The sequence below is a fragment of the Typopeltis vanoorti genome, chromosome 3 (assembly GCF_054136105.1).
Source record: "Typopeltis vanoorti isolate ZY-2024b chromosome 3, IOZ_Tvanoo_1.0, whole genome shotgun sequence".
In the NCBI taxonomy this organism is placed as follows: Eukaryota; Metazoa; Arthropoda; class Arachnida; order Uropygi; family Thelyphonidae; genus Typopeltis; species Typopeltis vanoorti.
In genome coordinates this window covers 56,585,298-56,602,889 of record NC_143551.1, presented here as the reverse complement: position 1 = coordinate 56,602,889, position 17,592 = coordinate 56,585,298, and the positions used below count along the sequence as shown (strand labels likewise).

General features: G+C 35.9%; 1 protein-coding gene across 4 annotated transcripts in view; it reads right to left on the bottom strand.

Moving 5' to 3' along the window:
- The window catches only part of LOC150108169 (RB1-inducible coiled-coil protein 1-like), a 611,254-nt gene that overhangs the window by 241,259 nt on the left and 352,403 nt on the right, over window positions 1-17,592 (bottom strand). For all 4 annotated transcript variants that reach the window (XM_090390625.1, XM_090390624.1, XM_090390626.1 and 1 more), the window contains one exon: window positions 17,093-17,189. In XM_090390625.1, coding sequence (XP_090246751.1) covers window positions 17,093-17,189 — 97 coding nt within the window. The remainder of the gene's footprint in view (window positions 1-17,092; window positions 17,190-17,592) is intronic.

The following is a 17,592-nucleotide window of genomic DNA, read 5'->3' as shown; positions in this document are numbered from 1 at the left end:
ATATAGAAAATAAATATCAAGAAGGTGGCAAAATATTCTGGAGGTTGTTGAAGAAGCTTAAGAATGGAGGAAAGAGTGCTATAAAAGGAATTAGAGATGATAAAGGTGACATGAAAACGGGAGAAAAAGATATCCTTGAAGTATGGAGTAATTACTTTGAAAAACTGCTAAATGAAACAAGCAGTGATGTCAGCACAGTGGTAAAAGACATTGACCAGGCATGCAGTCAGGAATACATATCCATACTTGAAGTAGAAAAAGCCATCAAAGGCTTGAAATGTGGAAAGGCAGCAGGAGTAGATGATATTCGACCAGAAATGCTGAAGTATGGTGGTATAAGAGTCTTACAGTGGCTGCACTGCATAGTTCAGAAAGCCTGGACAGAGGGACGAATTCCTGATGATTGGAGTAGAGCTCTCATAGTACCCATATATAAAAAGGGAAATAAAACTGAATGTGAGAATTACAGAGGTATTTCCCTACTGAGTGTTCCTGGCAAGATCTATGCAAGTATACTTGAGAAACGGTTGAGAAGAATTGTGGAAGAAAAGCTTCGTGAAGAACAAGCTGGATTCACGCCAAATAGAGGCTGTCAGGATCAGATCTTCACTTTACGACAAATAGTCGAGAAAGCATGGGAATATAACAAAGATCTGTATTTAAGTTTTGTCGATCTGGAAAAGGCATATGATAAGGTGCCAAGAGAGAAGCTATTCAATACGCTGCAGTTATATGGTGTCAATGGGCATTATATCAAGCAATACTTAGTCTTTATTTGAGTTGTAAGTCAGCAGTTAGAATTGAAGGAAGTACAGGAAGATGGTTTAATGTTAAATCTGGTGTGAGACAAGGATGTACATTATCCCCTCTGTTATTCATTATCTATATGGATCACATTATGAAGGAAAGTGGTATTAAACATGATATCAAAATTGGAGATGTTAATGTCAGCTCTTTGCTTTATGCGGATGATGTTATACTTCTAAATAAATCCGCTACAAGTCTGCAAGATTCTCTGACTAAATTGAACAGCTGTTGTAATAGATATGGTACGAAGGTCAGCAATAAAAAGACAAAGACAATGAAAATAGGCAGAATCATTGAAAATGTCAACTGTGTTGTGAATGGAGAACCTGTGGAACAAGTAAAACATTTCAGCTATTTAGGCACGATTTTTAGTGAAGATGGTAAATTAAATATAGAAATAGACAACAGAATCAGCAAAGCTGGTATGGTGGGAAGTCAATTAAATAAATTCATATGGAATAAGAGAGAAATTAGTCGGAACACTAAATTAGCTGTATACAAGACAGTGTTCAAACCAGTTTTAACTTATGGATCTGAGAGCTGGGTCAGAAGTAAAACACTTGACCAAAGACTAGAGACCACAGATATGAGAGTCCTGAGAAAGATTATAGGTGTGAACAGATGGCATCAATGGCAGTATCATATTAAAAACGAGGATATTAGGAAAGAACTTGGCATTGTCAGCATCCAGGAATGCGTTAGCAGAGCTAATCTAAGGTGGTATGGTCACTTAAACAGAATGGGCGAGGAAAGATTAGCAAAACAAGTGTTCTCTGCCAGGTTGGCAGCAAAACGACCCAGAGGAAGACCAAGATATAGGTGGATTGATAAGGTACAAAGTGCCTTAGACGATAGAAATATAAGATCTGATAATGTTGGAGTGATGACAAGTAACAGGCTGATATGGAGGAAAATTGTAGATAGGAAATTAATAATGAAGTAATTTTTTTTTTCATGTAGTACTATCATATCCTGTACACCCCTTGAGGGTACATGGCAGGAATTTGATGATGACTATTGGACGTACCGGGTAACCATCTTTGTGGGTTTTAATTTGTCTGAACACAGAAGGGGTACGCATGGTATGGGGTGTTGTGTTTTTTCATCTTGTTTTGATTTTTTAGAACGTTTAGGGTGATGTCAATTTCTTTTATAAGTTCGGGGCGGGGTCATTTAGGACTTTTTGGTATATGTTTTGGTCATTTAAAATAGCTGTTATTTTGCTGTGGTAATCTGTTTTATTTATAATGATGACTGTATCGCCTTCGTCTGCTTTTGCAATCATTATATTCGGGTTCTTTTTTAATGATATCAGGGCTTTTTGTAGGTTGGGAGAAATGTTGAATTTCATTTTTATTTTGCAATTTAAGATATGTTTATTTTCTGGAATATTATTTCTCTTTTTGGGTTCGTTTCTAATTTGGATTTCGATAATAATGTGTTAGGCACATATTTTGGGGATATCGCAAGATCAGTCCCTTGTTCGGAATGGTGATTTTATGAGGTGTAAGGTTATAATATGATAGATTTATAATAGAATTGTTTGGTGTAGGTTGAATGGTGGTATTATTTGAGGGGTTGGAAGCTGCGCATTTGTTGTTATGGGGTTCTGTTAGGGCATTCCATTTTTTGCATGCCGAGTTTCGATTAATTGTGTGTAGTCATTGATATGTGACTGGACACTTTCTGAAAAAGTGCCTATTCGTTTGATGTCAGTCAAGTTTTTAGTCTGTTTTCTGTTTGATGAACATATAAATATATCTGTTTTTTCTTTTTAAATCTCTCGTTCAGGGTCTTTTTTATGAGGCCTCTGGATGCCCAGTAACAAAAAAATTTGTTACTGGGCATCCAGAGCTATTGCCATGTACTACAGCGAATTTTGGGGTGACGTTGTGATGAGGACAATTTTTAAGGAATTTAAATGTTAATTTTTTGAGCGATGTATTTCAGGATGGTTTTTTGGTATGTGTCTTTTGTGAAGTTTATGCAATCGTTGAATGTGTGCTTTGAGATCATGACATTGACTTGTGTTGGTGCATGAGCTAAGCGATGCTATTTTAAAGTATTTTATGAGTGTGTGTGTGGGGGGGGGGGGGTTGAGTAGAGAGTCAATGGTTGAGAGGCTGTTGGATTACAAAACACAAATTATTATAGTTATTATTTCTGAGGAAATTCCCATGTTACTCCTCTAAGTAAATATTATTTTTATGTCAATTTAGCCTAGTTTTCTTATAATGTCATTTGCTTTTTACTCAAATTTTAGGGCTTTAATGATGTTTTATATGGCAGATATATGAAGAATACGTAGGAAGAAAAGAAAATAAACGTCCACCGCCCCTACATAATTTCCGAGAGTTGGGAGCTCCATAACATAAAAATTAGGTCATGATTCTGACCAATAGATACAACACAGATACACCAAGCCAGCATGACATAGCCTCCACTTCCCCCACGAGCTCTGAAGACTGCGCACTGTCGAAACGGCTCACACCCCGTTCTTCCACTTGGGATCTTATCCCACAATATCCTTCTGCTTCCCTAAAAATTTCTATTTTCACCCCCATCCTAAAGTATTCTCTGCCCACCTTCAATATTTTAAAAAATATAAAAACGCAGGTTTTTTAAAAAAGTTCAAAAAGTTTGCATACCTCTTGCCTCACCAATAATTCTCCCACAACTCTCAAACCCCACTTTTCCACCCCACCCCCCCCCTACAGTCCAGTCATATTTCCTTCCTTCAACAATGAATGTATATTGCCATATGCCAGGATGCCACTGAAAAAGAAGACAGCCAGCAACATCCCACAAAGATATGTTTGGTTTTTTTCTTCCTATATATATATATATTTTTTTTTTTCTTTTTTTCTTCCTACATCTGTCCATATAAAACATCAGTAATGACCTAAAATTTGCCCCCCCCCCCCAAAATCAAACATTGTTGGACTTAGGAGAGCTTCTGTAGGAACAATAGTTATTACCAACTGAGCAACTTGATACCATTATTAACATGTTATTAACATTATTAACATGTGATGTGATGACACATCACATCACATCACTGGATTGCTGTGATGTGTGACCACATCCCTTCCTTATTGAGGCACTTTGACAATCTCATTTTGATCTCTTGTTCTTGACCATTGTCTTCATGCATCTATTATTTGTTACTGAATTAAACTATTTATTTACAGTTTTGTGGGCATTTCATATCATACTGCTTTTCAATAATTTGCATAAAAATATATCATACAGTTTTTTAGTTATCATGATTTTTCTCTTTGTTCCTTAATTTATGGAAACCAGTGAATGAGTAGCATAGACTGGAGTCTGTTGAGATCTTCCTTACAGGAAGATCTCAACAGACTGTGTATACTCCAGTCCTTTCAAAACACTTTCAACATTAAATTGAATTTAATGTAGCAAAGTGTTTTGAAAGGACTGGAGTATACAATTACTTTTGAAGAAGGCAGAAGAGATGAGACATCTGGGAGTGATAGCAGATAGAGAAAAAGTTTAAAGGTCACACTGCAAAAATTGTGAGAACATAACAGATTATGGTACTGAGGAAGTCTTTGACATGCAGAAGCAAAGATGTTATAGTTCCCTTGTATAAGCCCTTGATGAGATGGCATATGGCCTACTGTGCATAGATCTGTCTCCTGGTTTTCAAAGGGATGAGGATATGAAGACAAATTGAGAGATTGAAATTTGCAGTATTGTGATTAGAAGAAGGGGGGGAGGGTGAGTGACTAAGATGTAGAAGTTCGCTAGAGGTTGTTATAAGATTAATGTGGAGGAGAATTTTCATTGAGCAGAGAGAGAGAGAGAATGGTAGAACAAGAGGCTACTCCCAGAAACTGTATAAGGAGAGTGGGAGTAAGGGAGCGACGAGTAGGTTCTTTGTGTGTGAGTGGTTGATGAGTAGAATGCACTGCATGAGAGTGTGTGTTGAGTGCAGAAACTCTAAACAGATTTAAGGTATGATTTGATTATCATTTTGCATGTGTAGAGTGGACGTCTTGTGATCCCTTGGAGGTCTGATGTTAATAATAATTTCCACCCAAACAGCATTGTTGATACACAGTTATAGAGAAGCTTGCAAAAAGAATCATAGTTGTAGTCAGAATAGCTGAGATAAGCTGTAGTTGTGGATGCTGAATGAACTTCAGTAAGGAATAAGAGATCAGGTCTGATGAATGCAAAGGGTGATATATGTGTCACTGTTAACATTAAAGCCCTGGATGACTTCTGTTGTCCCCCCCTTTTTTTGGCAGGGGGAGCTGTCATGCAACTTACTGGCTTGCAATACCTCTATAAGTCTTCATCTTCATGTATGTTGGGGCTGTACTCTCTTCTATCTTCCTGATGGTGACCAATTTATCACTCTAGGATCATCTCTCCTTGGCCATCTGTTGGAAATGCCCATGCTACTGTAAAGACTGACAAGCCAAGGTTCGCTAGATTTTCTTGCAAATTCAATCCCTCCAACTATCTCTACAACTCTCATGGCTCACATTTAAAATTCATCTTTCTCTTTCCCCTGTACATCATACCTCTTTAAATAAACAATAATTGGATGGCATTACATTCCTGGTTGATACAATCATCCACATCTTTGCCACACATTCCCAACTTATGAATAACAGATTCCAAATATATGAAATGATTTGCTATTATAATGTCACTGACTAGGAGGTCTAAGTTACTACCTTCTCCACTAACCACTATATCTTTTGTCTTTGTAATATTAACGTTCAGACCTCCTCTGCTGTAAACATCATAATTTTTCATCATAAAAACCAATGCCATCCAATTTTAAGCAATTATCACTTGATTGTTGGAAAACAGTAGTGAATGAAGATATTGACCCCAATTTAAACTCCCATATCTCTATATGATGCATTCCAACAAGTCAAAATTTATCAGGATAGATCTTAAACAGGATATGTTACATCCCACATCCTAGTCTTGGTCCTTTAGCCCTTGGTCTCTTTAGGAATACCAACTCTGATACAAACTGAGCTGACAGTAGTCCCCCCCCCCCACTTAACAGGTGCTCTGCAATTTCTATATATTCTAATAAAAATAACTAACACTGGGTTTATTGGTCATAAAGATTTGATACAACTAGTTACCCACTAGTTTCACCATGTTAACTAGTGGCTTCATTAGAGTTTGGATGAACATACAAATATAAATAAACAACAAGCTTTGATTATGAATCAATACATCACTAAAAAAAATACCGAATGCATGGGAACTGTAACCCAAGTATAATAGAAACACGTGGATGCCGGCACATGGTCAGTCATTGTTCAGCAGGTACATCCGATAGTTAGCAGAAAAATTAAACTCTGATGTGTTTAGAGATCTGATGAGTGATTTCCAAATGTTACACACAGAATCATCCATTGGTTTCTGTTTAGGGTACCTTGTGAGTGGATTACCATTGTAGCATCTTTTATGTTGCGGGAGCTGTGGTCTTCTTCTATGTATGGCATGGAGCGCTTATCTCACTCAATGTTGGAGAAATGGAATACCAACTCTGAACTGTCTTCTCTGCTGTTGCTAATGTCTCCAACATGTTCCCTTTGTCCTATGCAATTAAAGCCACAAGAACATATGATGTTGTAAACTCCAGGATGTTTGTTGAAAGAGTTGTGGTCCTTGGGTGAGCATAACAAATTTTATACTATCATAATCAGTTTGAAGGCTACGCTAATGTTGTGAGAATTCAGGAGATTAGCAATTTTTTGTGAAAGTTCGCCAGCAAAAGAAATGGAAATCGAAAAGTTCTGTAATAATGTCATGGACTGGTTGTAGAGAGGGATTAGAGAGTAGTATTCTTTTTGCTATTTTTTAGGATATCCATTGCTGATCAATAGTTGGAGAATAGAATGTAATTCTTCAGTTAATGTTCCTTCATCTCTTATACTAGAGATTGCTCTTTTTTTTTCAGCATATATACAATGCCCAATTTTTGTGAAGTATGGTGTAATAACGAGGAGAAATGTAGGTAACTACCTGTGTGGGTTGGCTTATGGTATACATTAAGAGAAATGCCTTCATCTGCTTGTTTTGTAATTAAAACATTAGAAAAGGTAATTTTCCTTCATCCTCAAGTTGTAAGGTGAATTTGGTTTTATGGTGGAAGAAGTTAATAGATGCCAGAAAATCATATAACTCAGCTACATTGAGTTTCCATATTATGAATATGTTATCTACATTGCTCCACCAAATTGACGGTTCAGGATTTGTAAATAATTAGATGTCATTTTCGAACTTTTCCATGAATAAGTCTGCACAAGGAGGAGATAGAGGGTTTCCCATTGCAAGGCCCAAAAGTCGTTTGTAGATTTTTCCATTCCATCGGAAAAAATTTGAGTTGAGACAGTGTTTATAGAGTTGAGAGATGTCTTGAGGGAACAGATTATCTATAAGTACCATAACTTGGTTCACCAGAACATTTGCAAATAATGACACGACATCTAAACTAGCCAGAATGTCTGTTCTTGAGAAAGAAATTTCTCCTAGTTTTTCTACAAAGTGTTGCATATTTTTTGATATAGGCATCTGTGTGTCTAATGTGCTCCTTAAAAAGATGAGCAAGATGTTTTGATAACAAATAATTTGTCAGCTAATACCATCTACGATTGGTCAAAGAGGAATAATGGTTTTGCCGATCCAAATAAATGTGGAGTTAACAGATGCATGGATTTCAGTTTTTTTTCTAGATCCGTGGGCCATGTAGTCATGTTGCATAAAAGGTTGTTGGTTCATCCAAGTAGGATCAGAATCTAATTGACAATAAGTAGAGGTATCAGAAAGTAAAATTGAAATTTTGGACATATAATTCATCATATTCAAGATAATAGTTGAATTGCCTTTGTCAGTCTTAAGTATATAATATCTTTATTCTTCTTTAAATTAGACAGTGCTGATTTTTCTAAGGAGTTGATGGTCTTTTTAGGAGGATGAGAAGATGAGAGAAAAATTGCAGTCTTTAATCTAATGTCATTTGCAACACATTCAGGTAAAAAGTAAAGAGCCTTTTCTATGTTACACATAATATTTATTTTAGGAATGCGATCTGGTCTGACTGTAGATTTGAATCCTTTTTTTAAGATGCTAACTTCTGCAGGTGTCAAAGTTGTGATCCAACAAGTTGAAAAGTACCTTATCACTGGGTAGGGTAGGTCACAATTTCAAAATCTTCTTGTATAAAGCGTTAAATTTCTTGATATGCCTGTTTTTGGTGCTTAGATAAGTTTTATTATATGTATATTGTTGATCCAGATGGGACCATAGGTGAGCATCTATGCTGTTAGATAGAGTGTAGTGTAAATCAAGACACAAAGAATCAACTTGGTTCAGGGCATACTGTTCTCCAACTATTGATCAGCAATGGATATCCTAAAAAAATGGCAAAAAGAATAACCCTCTAATCCCTCTTGACAACCAATCCATGACATTCATTACAAAACTTCAATTTCCATTCCTTTTGGTGGCGAACTTTCGCAAAAAACTGCTAATCCCCTGAAATATCACTACATTAGAGTAGCCTTCAAACCGACAGTACGATAAATTAAATATACCAAGAAATTATATATTTGGTTTAATCCTTTATCTAAGTGTAAGCAAACAAAGTTTGCACCTGATGTATTTTCAGGACTAGGAGCAACTTGTACATAGAAGCTAATACTAAGGCAAGTGATGTGAAGTCATTAGCTTCTATGTACGAGTTGCCTCAGTCATGGAAATATTTCAGGCACAAACTTTGTTTGCTTACACTTGGATAAAGGATTAAGCAAAGTATATAATTTCTTGGTATCTTTAATTTATAGCATAACTAAGTATAAAAACTTCCAACATCTTATGATAGTACAAAATCTGTTATTATTATTATTATTTCGGGCAACTCCAAGGAGTCGACAGACTCATCGAGGGAGGCCCTAACATGCCCTGAACTCATTCACAGTCATAGCACCCACAACAGACTCTGGCAGCTTATTCCACTCATTCACCACTCTACAAGTAAAAAACCTAGCTCTAACACTCCTACTAACCACATTCTTGCCCAGCTTCCATGTATGGCCCCTAGTCCTCCCACCACCAGTCCTATTCTCAAAAATATCTTCCGGATCAATCTTATAGAAACCCTTCAGTAATTTGAATGTCTCAATCATATCACCCCTTTTCCGCCTATCAACCAATTTTTGCAACCCACAAATCTTCAACCTGTTCTCATAAGGTTCATTCCATAGACCTGCTATCATCTTGGTCACTCGTCTCTGGATCCTCTCCACCTTCTCCTCATCAAGAAGAAACCCTGGCGCCCATATCTGGGCACAGTGGTCTAGATAAGGTCTTATCAAGGCTGCTCACCCAAGGACCACAACTGTTTCAACAAACATCCTGGAGTTTATAACATCCCATGTTCTTGTGGCCTTAAATTGCATAGGACAAACTTTGAGAAGTTTAGAAATATGATAAAGGGAACATGTTGGAGACATCAGCAGCAACAAAGAAGACAGTTCAGGGTTGGTATTCCATTTCTCCAACACTCACCACAACCTTGAATGGAATAACAGCTCCATGCCATACATAGAAGAAGAAGAAGAAGAAGACTACTGCTCCCTCAACATAAAAGAGGCTACAGCGGTAATCCACTCACAAGGTACCCTAAACAGAAACCAAGGGATGATTCTGTGACATTTGGAAATCACTCATCAGATTTCTAAACACATCAGAGTTTAATTTCTCTGCTAACTATCAGGCGCACCTGTGAACAATGACTGACCACGTGAAGCATATATGGTCCATGTGTTTCTATTGTACTTGTGTAATGGTTCCTATGCATTTGGTATTTTTTTAGTGATGTACTGATTCATAATCAAAGCTTGTTGTTTCTTTATATTTGTATGTTCATCCAAACTCATATGAAGCCACTAATTAATGTGCGAAACTAGTAGTTAACTAGTTGTATCAAATCTTGACGACCAATAAACCCAGTGTTAGTTATTTTTATTACATTAGTTTTGTGGTCGAAAATAACATACTGTTCTATATATTCTCTTAATCTTAATACATGTTCACATTCATTCATCCTCTGCATTGATTCCTGGGATCTGCTAATGGGACATAAATCACAGGCTTTGCAAGATCCAAAAAAAAAAAAGTCAAATCTGTTTCCTGCCATAAGGGTAGGAAACAAATCTGAGTAAAAGTTGCAATCGTCTTAGGTTATATCTCCATAATTCCATGAATATAACTCCTGGACAAAGCTGTCATCTCATTCCTTGACTTTGCCATGATATCTTGCATCTCATCATCCTAAAAAACAATTCACCTGCTCTTGTACCCTCAAATCACCACCTGAGTCTTTCTCAATATATTCCTTACTATCCTCTGTCAGAGGAGCCTTAAAATGTTCCATTCAGGCTATCAGTACTAACATAATTTAATATGTGATCTATAGTTTGTTCTCATGTATCTCATGGTACTTCATCCCCGAGATGACCTGTTATATCCTAATAAGTGATTAATATCAAAACACTCTGTTCCAACATTCTTCCTTATATTTTTCACATATTTTTGTGACCAGCAGAAACAACTGAAATTGAAAAGAGAAGAACTAGAATACTAATGTGTACCACTCTAGGATTAGATCTATATATATATGCAGTGAATGGTTGATGTACTAAATATGTTATTAGAATAATTAGCCTTTTATGTTAAACACTGTACAAAATTTCAAGTGCTAAAGTAATAACAGAGAAAGTTTGCAAGAATTAAATTAAAAGTTCATACTATTCACAAATCATTTAAAATTATGTGTTGAAAATTATATATTGTAGTCTTTATATTGACTTTATATTTATATTGTAAATTATACAATCGACTATAGAACAATTATTGAAGAAAAAATGAAACAAATTGAAAACAAGAACCAAACCTTGCAGTCTCAGTGGCAAACTCTGAAGAAGATATTGATTGATTCAGCTAGGGAGGTATGCGGTGAGGTTGTCTGCAAGAATATAAAAATCAGAACTCCATGGTGGACACAGTAAGTTAAAGAGGCAGTGAAAGAAAAGATGAAAGCATAGCATACCTTGCACTCTTAGAGAATACAGAGACAAATGTAAGAAAGCTAAAACACTGTGTAAAACTAGCTAATCAAAAGTCATGGGAAGACTTTGGTAAGAACATAGAAAATAAATATCAAAAAGGTGGCAAGATATTCTGGAGGTTGTTGAAGAAGCTCAGACATGGAGGCAAGAGTGCTGTAAAAGAAATTAGAGATGATAAAGGTAACTGGAGAAAAAGATATCCTTGAAGTGTGGAGTAATTACTTTGAAAAATTGCTAAATGAAACAAGCAGTGATAGCACAGTAGTACAAAACACTCAACAGGCATGCAGTCAGGAATACATATCCATATTTGAAGTAGAAAAAGCCTGAAATGTGGAAAGGCAGCAGGAGTAGATGATATTCGACCAGAAATGGTCAAGTATGGAGGTATAAAAGTCTTGCAGTGGCTGCACTACATAGCTCAGATGGCCAGAACAGAGGGATCGAATTCCAGATGATTGGGGTAGGGCTCTCATAGGACCCATATATATTAAATGGAGAAATGAAACTGAATGTGAGAATTACAGAGGTATTTCCCTACTGAGTGTTTCTGGTAAGATTTATGCAAGTATACTTGAGAAACAGTTGAGAAGGATAGTGGAAGGGAAGCTCGGTAAAGAATAAGCTAGATTCAGGCCAAATAGAGACCATCAAGATCAGACTTTCATTTTACGACAAATAGTTGAGAAATCATGGGAATATAACAAGGATTTATTTAAGTTTTGTAGACCTGTAAAAGGAATATGACAAGGTGCCAAGAAAAAAGCTATTCAAAATGTTACAGTTATATGGTGTCATTGGGGCATTATATCAAGCAATACTTAAATGTTTATTTGAGTTGTAAGTCAGCAGTTAGAATTGAAGGAAGTACAAGAAGGCACTTTGATATTAAATCTGGTGTCAGATAAGGATGTACATTATCCCCTTCTGTTATTCATTATCTATATGGATCACATTATGAAATAAACAGTATTAAACCTGATATCAAATTTGGAGATGTTTATCTCAGCTCTTTACTTTATGCCGATGTTATACTTTTAAATAAAACCAGTACAAGTCTGCAAGATTCCCTGACTAAATTGAATAACTGTTGTAATGAATTTAGTATGAAAATCAGCAATAACAAGACAAAGGCAATGAAAATAGGCAGAATCACTGAAAATACCAACTACATCATGAATGGAGAACCTATGAAATAAAACATTTCTGATACTTCGGCATGATTTTTAATGAAGATGGTAAATTAAATATGGAATCAATATGGAAACAGAATCAATAAAGCTGGTATGGCAGGAAGTCAACTGAATAAATTTATATGGAATAAGAGAAAAATTATTCAAAACACTAAAGTAGCTGTATACAAGACAGTGTTCAAACCAATTTTAACTTATGGATCTGAAAGCTAGGTTAGAAATAAAACTCTTGATCAAAGATTGGAGACCAACGATATGAGAGTCCTGAGACTTTCATATCTTTGGTCTCCAGTCTTTGATCAAAAAGCCATCAAAAACTTGAAATATGGAAAGGCAGCTAGAATGGATGATATGCATTTAAAAGTTTTGCAGTGGCTACACTGCATAATTCATAGGGCCTCGTCAGAAGCTCAAATTCCCAATGATTAAAGTAGAACTCTCATATACCCATTTATAAAAAGGGGAATAAAATTGAACATGAAAATTACAGAGGAATTTCTGTAAAGTGTTCTGGGTAAGATTTATGAAAGCATAATTAAAAAGAGGTTGAGAAAGATTGTGGAAGAGAAACTTGGAAAATAACAAGCTCTGTTCAGGTCAAATAGAAGTTACGAAGATCAGATTTTCACTTTAAGACAAATAGCTGAGAAATATGACATGTATCTATACTTAAGTTTTGTAGATCTGGAAAAGGCATGTGATAAGCTGCCCATGGAAAAGTTTCAAAACACTACAATTATATGGGGTAAATGGAACATTATATGGAGCAATACATAGTCTATATTTAAGTTGTCAGTCAGCAGTTAAAATTGAAGGAAATATAGGAAGATGGTTTGATGTACAATTAGGAATAAGACAAGGATGCACATTATCTCCACTCTTATTCATCATCTATATGGATCGCCTTATGAACAAATGATCTTGTACGTCTAAACACGTCTAGTGCAAGACTCCAGGATTCAATAACATCATCATCATCATCATCAAATTCCTGCCATGTACCCTCAAGGGGTGTACAGGATATGACAGTACTACATGAAAAAATTACATCATTACTAACTTCCTATCTACAATTTTCCTCCAAATCAGTCTGTTACTTGTCAAGACTCCAACATTATCAGATCTTATATTTCTATCGTCTAAGGCACTTTGTACCGTATCAATCCACCTATATCTTGGTCTTCCTCTGGGTCGTTTTCCTGCCAACCTGGCAGAGAACACTTGTTTTGCTAATCTTTCCTCTCCCATTCTATTTAAGTGACCATACCATCTGAGATTAGCTCTGCTAACGCATTCCTGGATGCTGACAATGTCAAGTTCTTTCCTAATATCCTCATTTTTAACATGATATTGCCATTGATGCCATCTGTTCACGCCTCTAATCTTTCTCAGGACTCTCATATCTGCGGTCTCTAGTCTTTGGTCAAGTGTTTTACTTCTGACCCAGCTCTCAGATCCATAAGATAAGATTGGTTTGAACACAGTCTTGTATACAGCTCATTTAGTGTTCCGACTAATTTCTTTCTTATTCCATATGAAATTATTCAATTGACTTCCCACCATACCAGCTTTGCTGATTCTGTTGTCTATTTCTATATTTAGTTTACCATCTTCAGTAAAAATTATGCCTAAGTAGCTGAAATGTTTTACTTGTTCCACAGGTTCTCCATTCACAACACAGTTGACATTTTCAATGATTTTGCCTATTTTCATTGTCTTTGTCTTTTTATTGCTGACCTTCATACAATATCTATTACAACAGCTATTCAATTTATTCAGAGAATCTTGCAGACTTGTAGCGGATTTATTTAGAAGTATAACATCATCCGCATAAAGCAAAGAGCTGACATTAACATCTCCAATTTTGATATCAGGTTTAATACCACATTCCTTCATAATGTGATCCATATAGATAATGAATAACAGAGGGGATAATGTACATCCTTGTCTCACACCAGATTTAACATTAAACCATCTTCCTGTACTTCCTTCAATTCTAACTGCTGACTCACAACTCAAATAAAGACTAAGTATTGCTTGATATAATGCCCCATTGACACCATATAACTGCAGCGTATTGAATAGCTTCTCTCTTGGCACCTTGTCATATGCCTTTTCCAAATCGACAAAACTTAAATACAGATCTTTGTTATATTCCCATGCTTTCTCGACTATTTGTCGTAAAGTGAAGATTTGATCCTGACAGCCTCTATTTGGTCTGAATCCAGCTTGTTCTTCACCAAGCTTTTCTTCCACAATTCTTCTCAACCGTTTCTCAAGTATACTTGCATAGATCTTGCCAGGAACACTCAGTAGGGAAATATCTGTAATTCTCACATTCAGTTTTATTTCCCTTTTTATATATGGGTACTATGAGAGCTCTACTCCAATCATCGGGAATTCGTCCCTCTGTCCAGGCTTTCTGAACTATGCAGTGCAGCCACTTTAAGACTCTTATACCACCATACTTCAGCATTTCTGGTCGAATATCATCTACTCCTGCTGCCTTTCCACATTTCAAGCCTTTGATGGCTTTTTCTACTTCAAGTATGGATATGTATTCCTGACTGCATGCCTGGTCAGTGTTTTTTATCACTGTGCTGTCATCACTGCTTGTTTCATTTAGCAGTTTTTCAAAGTAATTACTCCATACTTCAAGGATATCTTTTTCTCCAGTTTTCATTTCACCTTTATCATCTCTAATTCCTTTTACAGCACTCTTTCCTCCATTCCTAAGCTTCTTTAACAACCTCCAGAATATTTTGCCACCTTCTTGATATTTATTTTCTATATTCTTGCCAAAGTCCTCCCATGACTTTTGTTTAGCTAGTTTTACACACTGTTTAGCTTTCTTACATTTGTCTCTGTATTCTGTAAGAGTAAAAGCTGACTTATTTGCCAGGAACTTTTGATATGCTTTCTTCTTTTCCTTCACTGCCTCTTTAACTTCCTGTGTCCACCAAGGAGTTCTGATTTTTTTTTATCCTTGCACACAACCTCACCACATGCCTCCCTGGCAGCATCAATCAATGTTTCCTTCAGAGTTTGCCACTAAATCTCCAAGGTTTGATTCCTGTTCTCAAACTCTTTCATTTTCTTTTCAATAATATTTCTGTATTTTAGTCTACAGTTCACATCTGAGAGCTGCTCAACTTTTATTCGCTTTAAAACTTTCTTACATGTTATTCTTTTCAATATGAAATTCAATTTTATCCTGCTCAAGACTAAATAGTGATCACTTCCAATTTCAAATCCTCTGTACACTCTGGTGTCCTGCACCAGGAAGAAAACATCACTATCAACAACATAGTCAATGAGACTTTTCTTATTCCTAGCCTCTTCTCTCCATGTGAATTTGTGCACCTTTTTATGTTGGAACATGGTGTTAGTAATAACCAGTCCATGTCCTGAGCAGAAATCCAACAGATATTTGCCATTATTATTAGCTTTGCTCTTTTCTCCAAATTTTCCCAAAATATTTTTGTATGTCTCACAATCATTTCCTACTCTACTATTTAGATCCCCAACAAGGACCAACTTTTCCTTTTTCACTGTGTCAGTTGCTTTTTCTAAAGCCTCAAAAAATTCCTCCACTTCTACCTTAGTAGAACCTTCTGTGGGACCATAGGCACAAATAAGTCTCATTGTCCAGTTCCCCATTCTCATATTTGCCCACATTACTCTACTTGAGACTGACTGCCATTCAAGAAGATTAGCCTCGTATTTTGTGTTGAATACTATGGCTACTCCTTCTTTTCCTTGATTGTCATTGCCTGAATATAACATTTTGTATTTATTGCTCAGAAAGATCTCACCAGTTTTGGTCTTTTTTGTTTCAGTCACCCCTATTATGTCGATCTGGTACTTATCTAATTCCTCAGCTAGCTCCATTTCTTTGCCATTCAGGCTTCTTACGTTGATAGTACCGATCTTTAACTCTGGTGATGTTGAGTTGGGGTTTGTTTTCAGATTTGTTCCAGTAGCTGACTTTTTGCTGTTCGCCCTGGTTCCCTGGCGAAAACAACTGGGGCCTTGTTTAACCGGGCGACGCCCCAGCCGGATTCAATAACTAAATTAAATAATAGCTGTAACAAATTTGGCATGAAAATCATCAATAAAAAGACCAAAACTATGAAAACAGGCAGGATCATAGAAAACTTCAGCTGCATTCTGAATGGAGATTCTATAGAACAAGTAAGATACTTCAGCTATTTAGGCACAGTTTTTAGTGACGATTACAGGTTAAATCTTGAAATGGACAACAGAATAAGCAGAGCTGGTATGGTGGGTAGTCAGCTGAATAAATTTATATGGAATAAGAGAGAAATTAGCCAAAACACCAAACATTAGCAGTATACAAGACAGTGTTCAAACCAGTTTTAAGTTATGTATCTGATGGCTGGATTAGATATAAAGCACTTAATCAAAGACTAGAGCAACAGATATGAGGGTTCTGAGAAAAACTAGGGGAGTGAACCGATGGCATCAATGGCAGAATCATATTCAAAATGAAGATATTAGAAAGGAACTTGACATTATTAGCATTCAAGAATGTGTCAGCAGAGCTAATCTAAGGTGATATCGCCACTTAAATAGAATGAGTGAAGAAAGGATAATGAAACAGGTTTGATGTCAAGGAAAGAGGCCTACAGGAAGGCCAAGGTCTAGGTGGATTGATTTGGTCAGAAATGCCTTAGAAGCATGGAATGTTAGATATGACAATATTGAGTGCTCACAAGTAATTGATTGATTGAGAGAAAATGTAGTGCTGTTATAGTAATGTGAACAGTCCTTGGAGGTACATATAAAGAAATTTATATTTAAATTTCTTTCACAATCAGTATTTTACTTTCATACTTCCATTATTATTAATTATCACATTAAGGGGGAAAAATTATGTAACAACCATCTATGCTTATAATTTTTTTATTACTAATAATAAAGTACATCATTAGAACTTACTCTTAATGTCTGAAGTTTTGCATCCCATTCACTTTCTATTTCTTTTGAGAGCAATTCTTTCAATTCTTTTATTGACTGCTCTTGTTTAATTTTCAAGCTGCAAGAGTTATTTATATTTTAAAAATAGGAGATCATTTTTCTCTCAGGGCTTCTCATAATTGAAATATTAATTGTTAACATTTCAACATGCAGATATCAATCACAACTCAGGTCTAATATTATATACATAAAAGAGAGTGGTGGCCAAAATGTCTTTGTTGAGTGAGTTGAATATGCATGCTTTTGTTCAATGCAGTATGTGCAAGATGTATTCATCGTGAAAGTTGGAAGATTTGCAGAAGGAAGCAAGACCTGTCAGTGAATATGTAATAGGTGTTTTTAAACTGAGTGCCAGTTGAGTGAAGAGAGTAAATCATGTAATAATTTAGAAGACAACACTGACAGCATTTAAGCTGATTCTATGATAAGAGGAGTACTTAATAAAAACATGATTAACATAT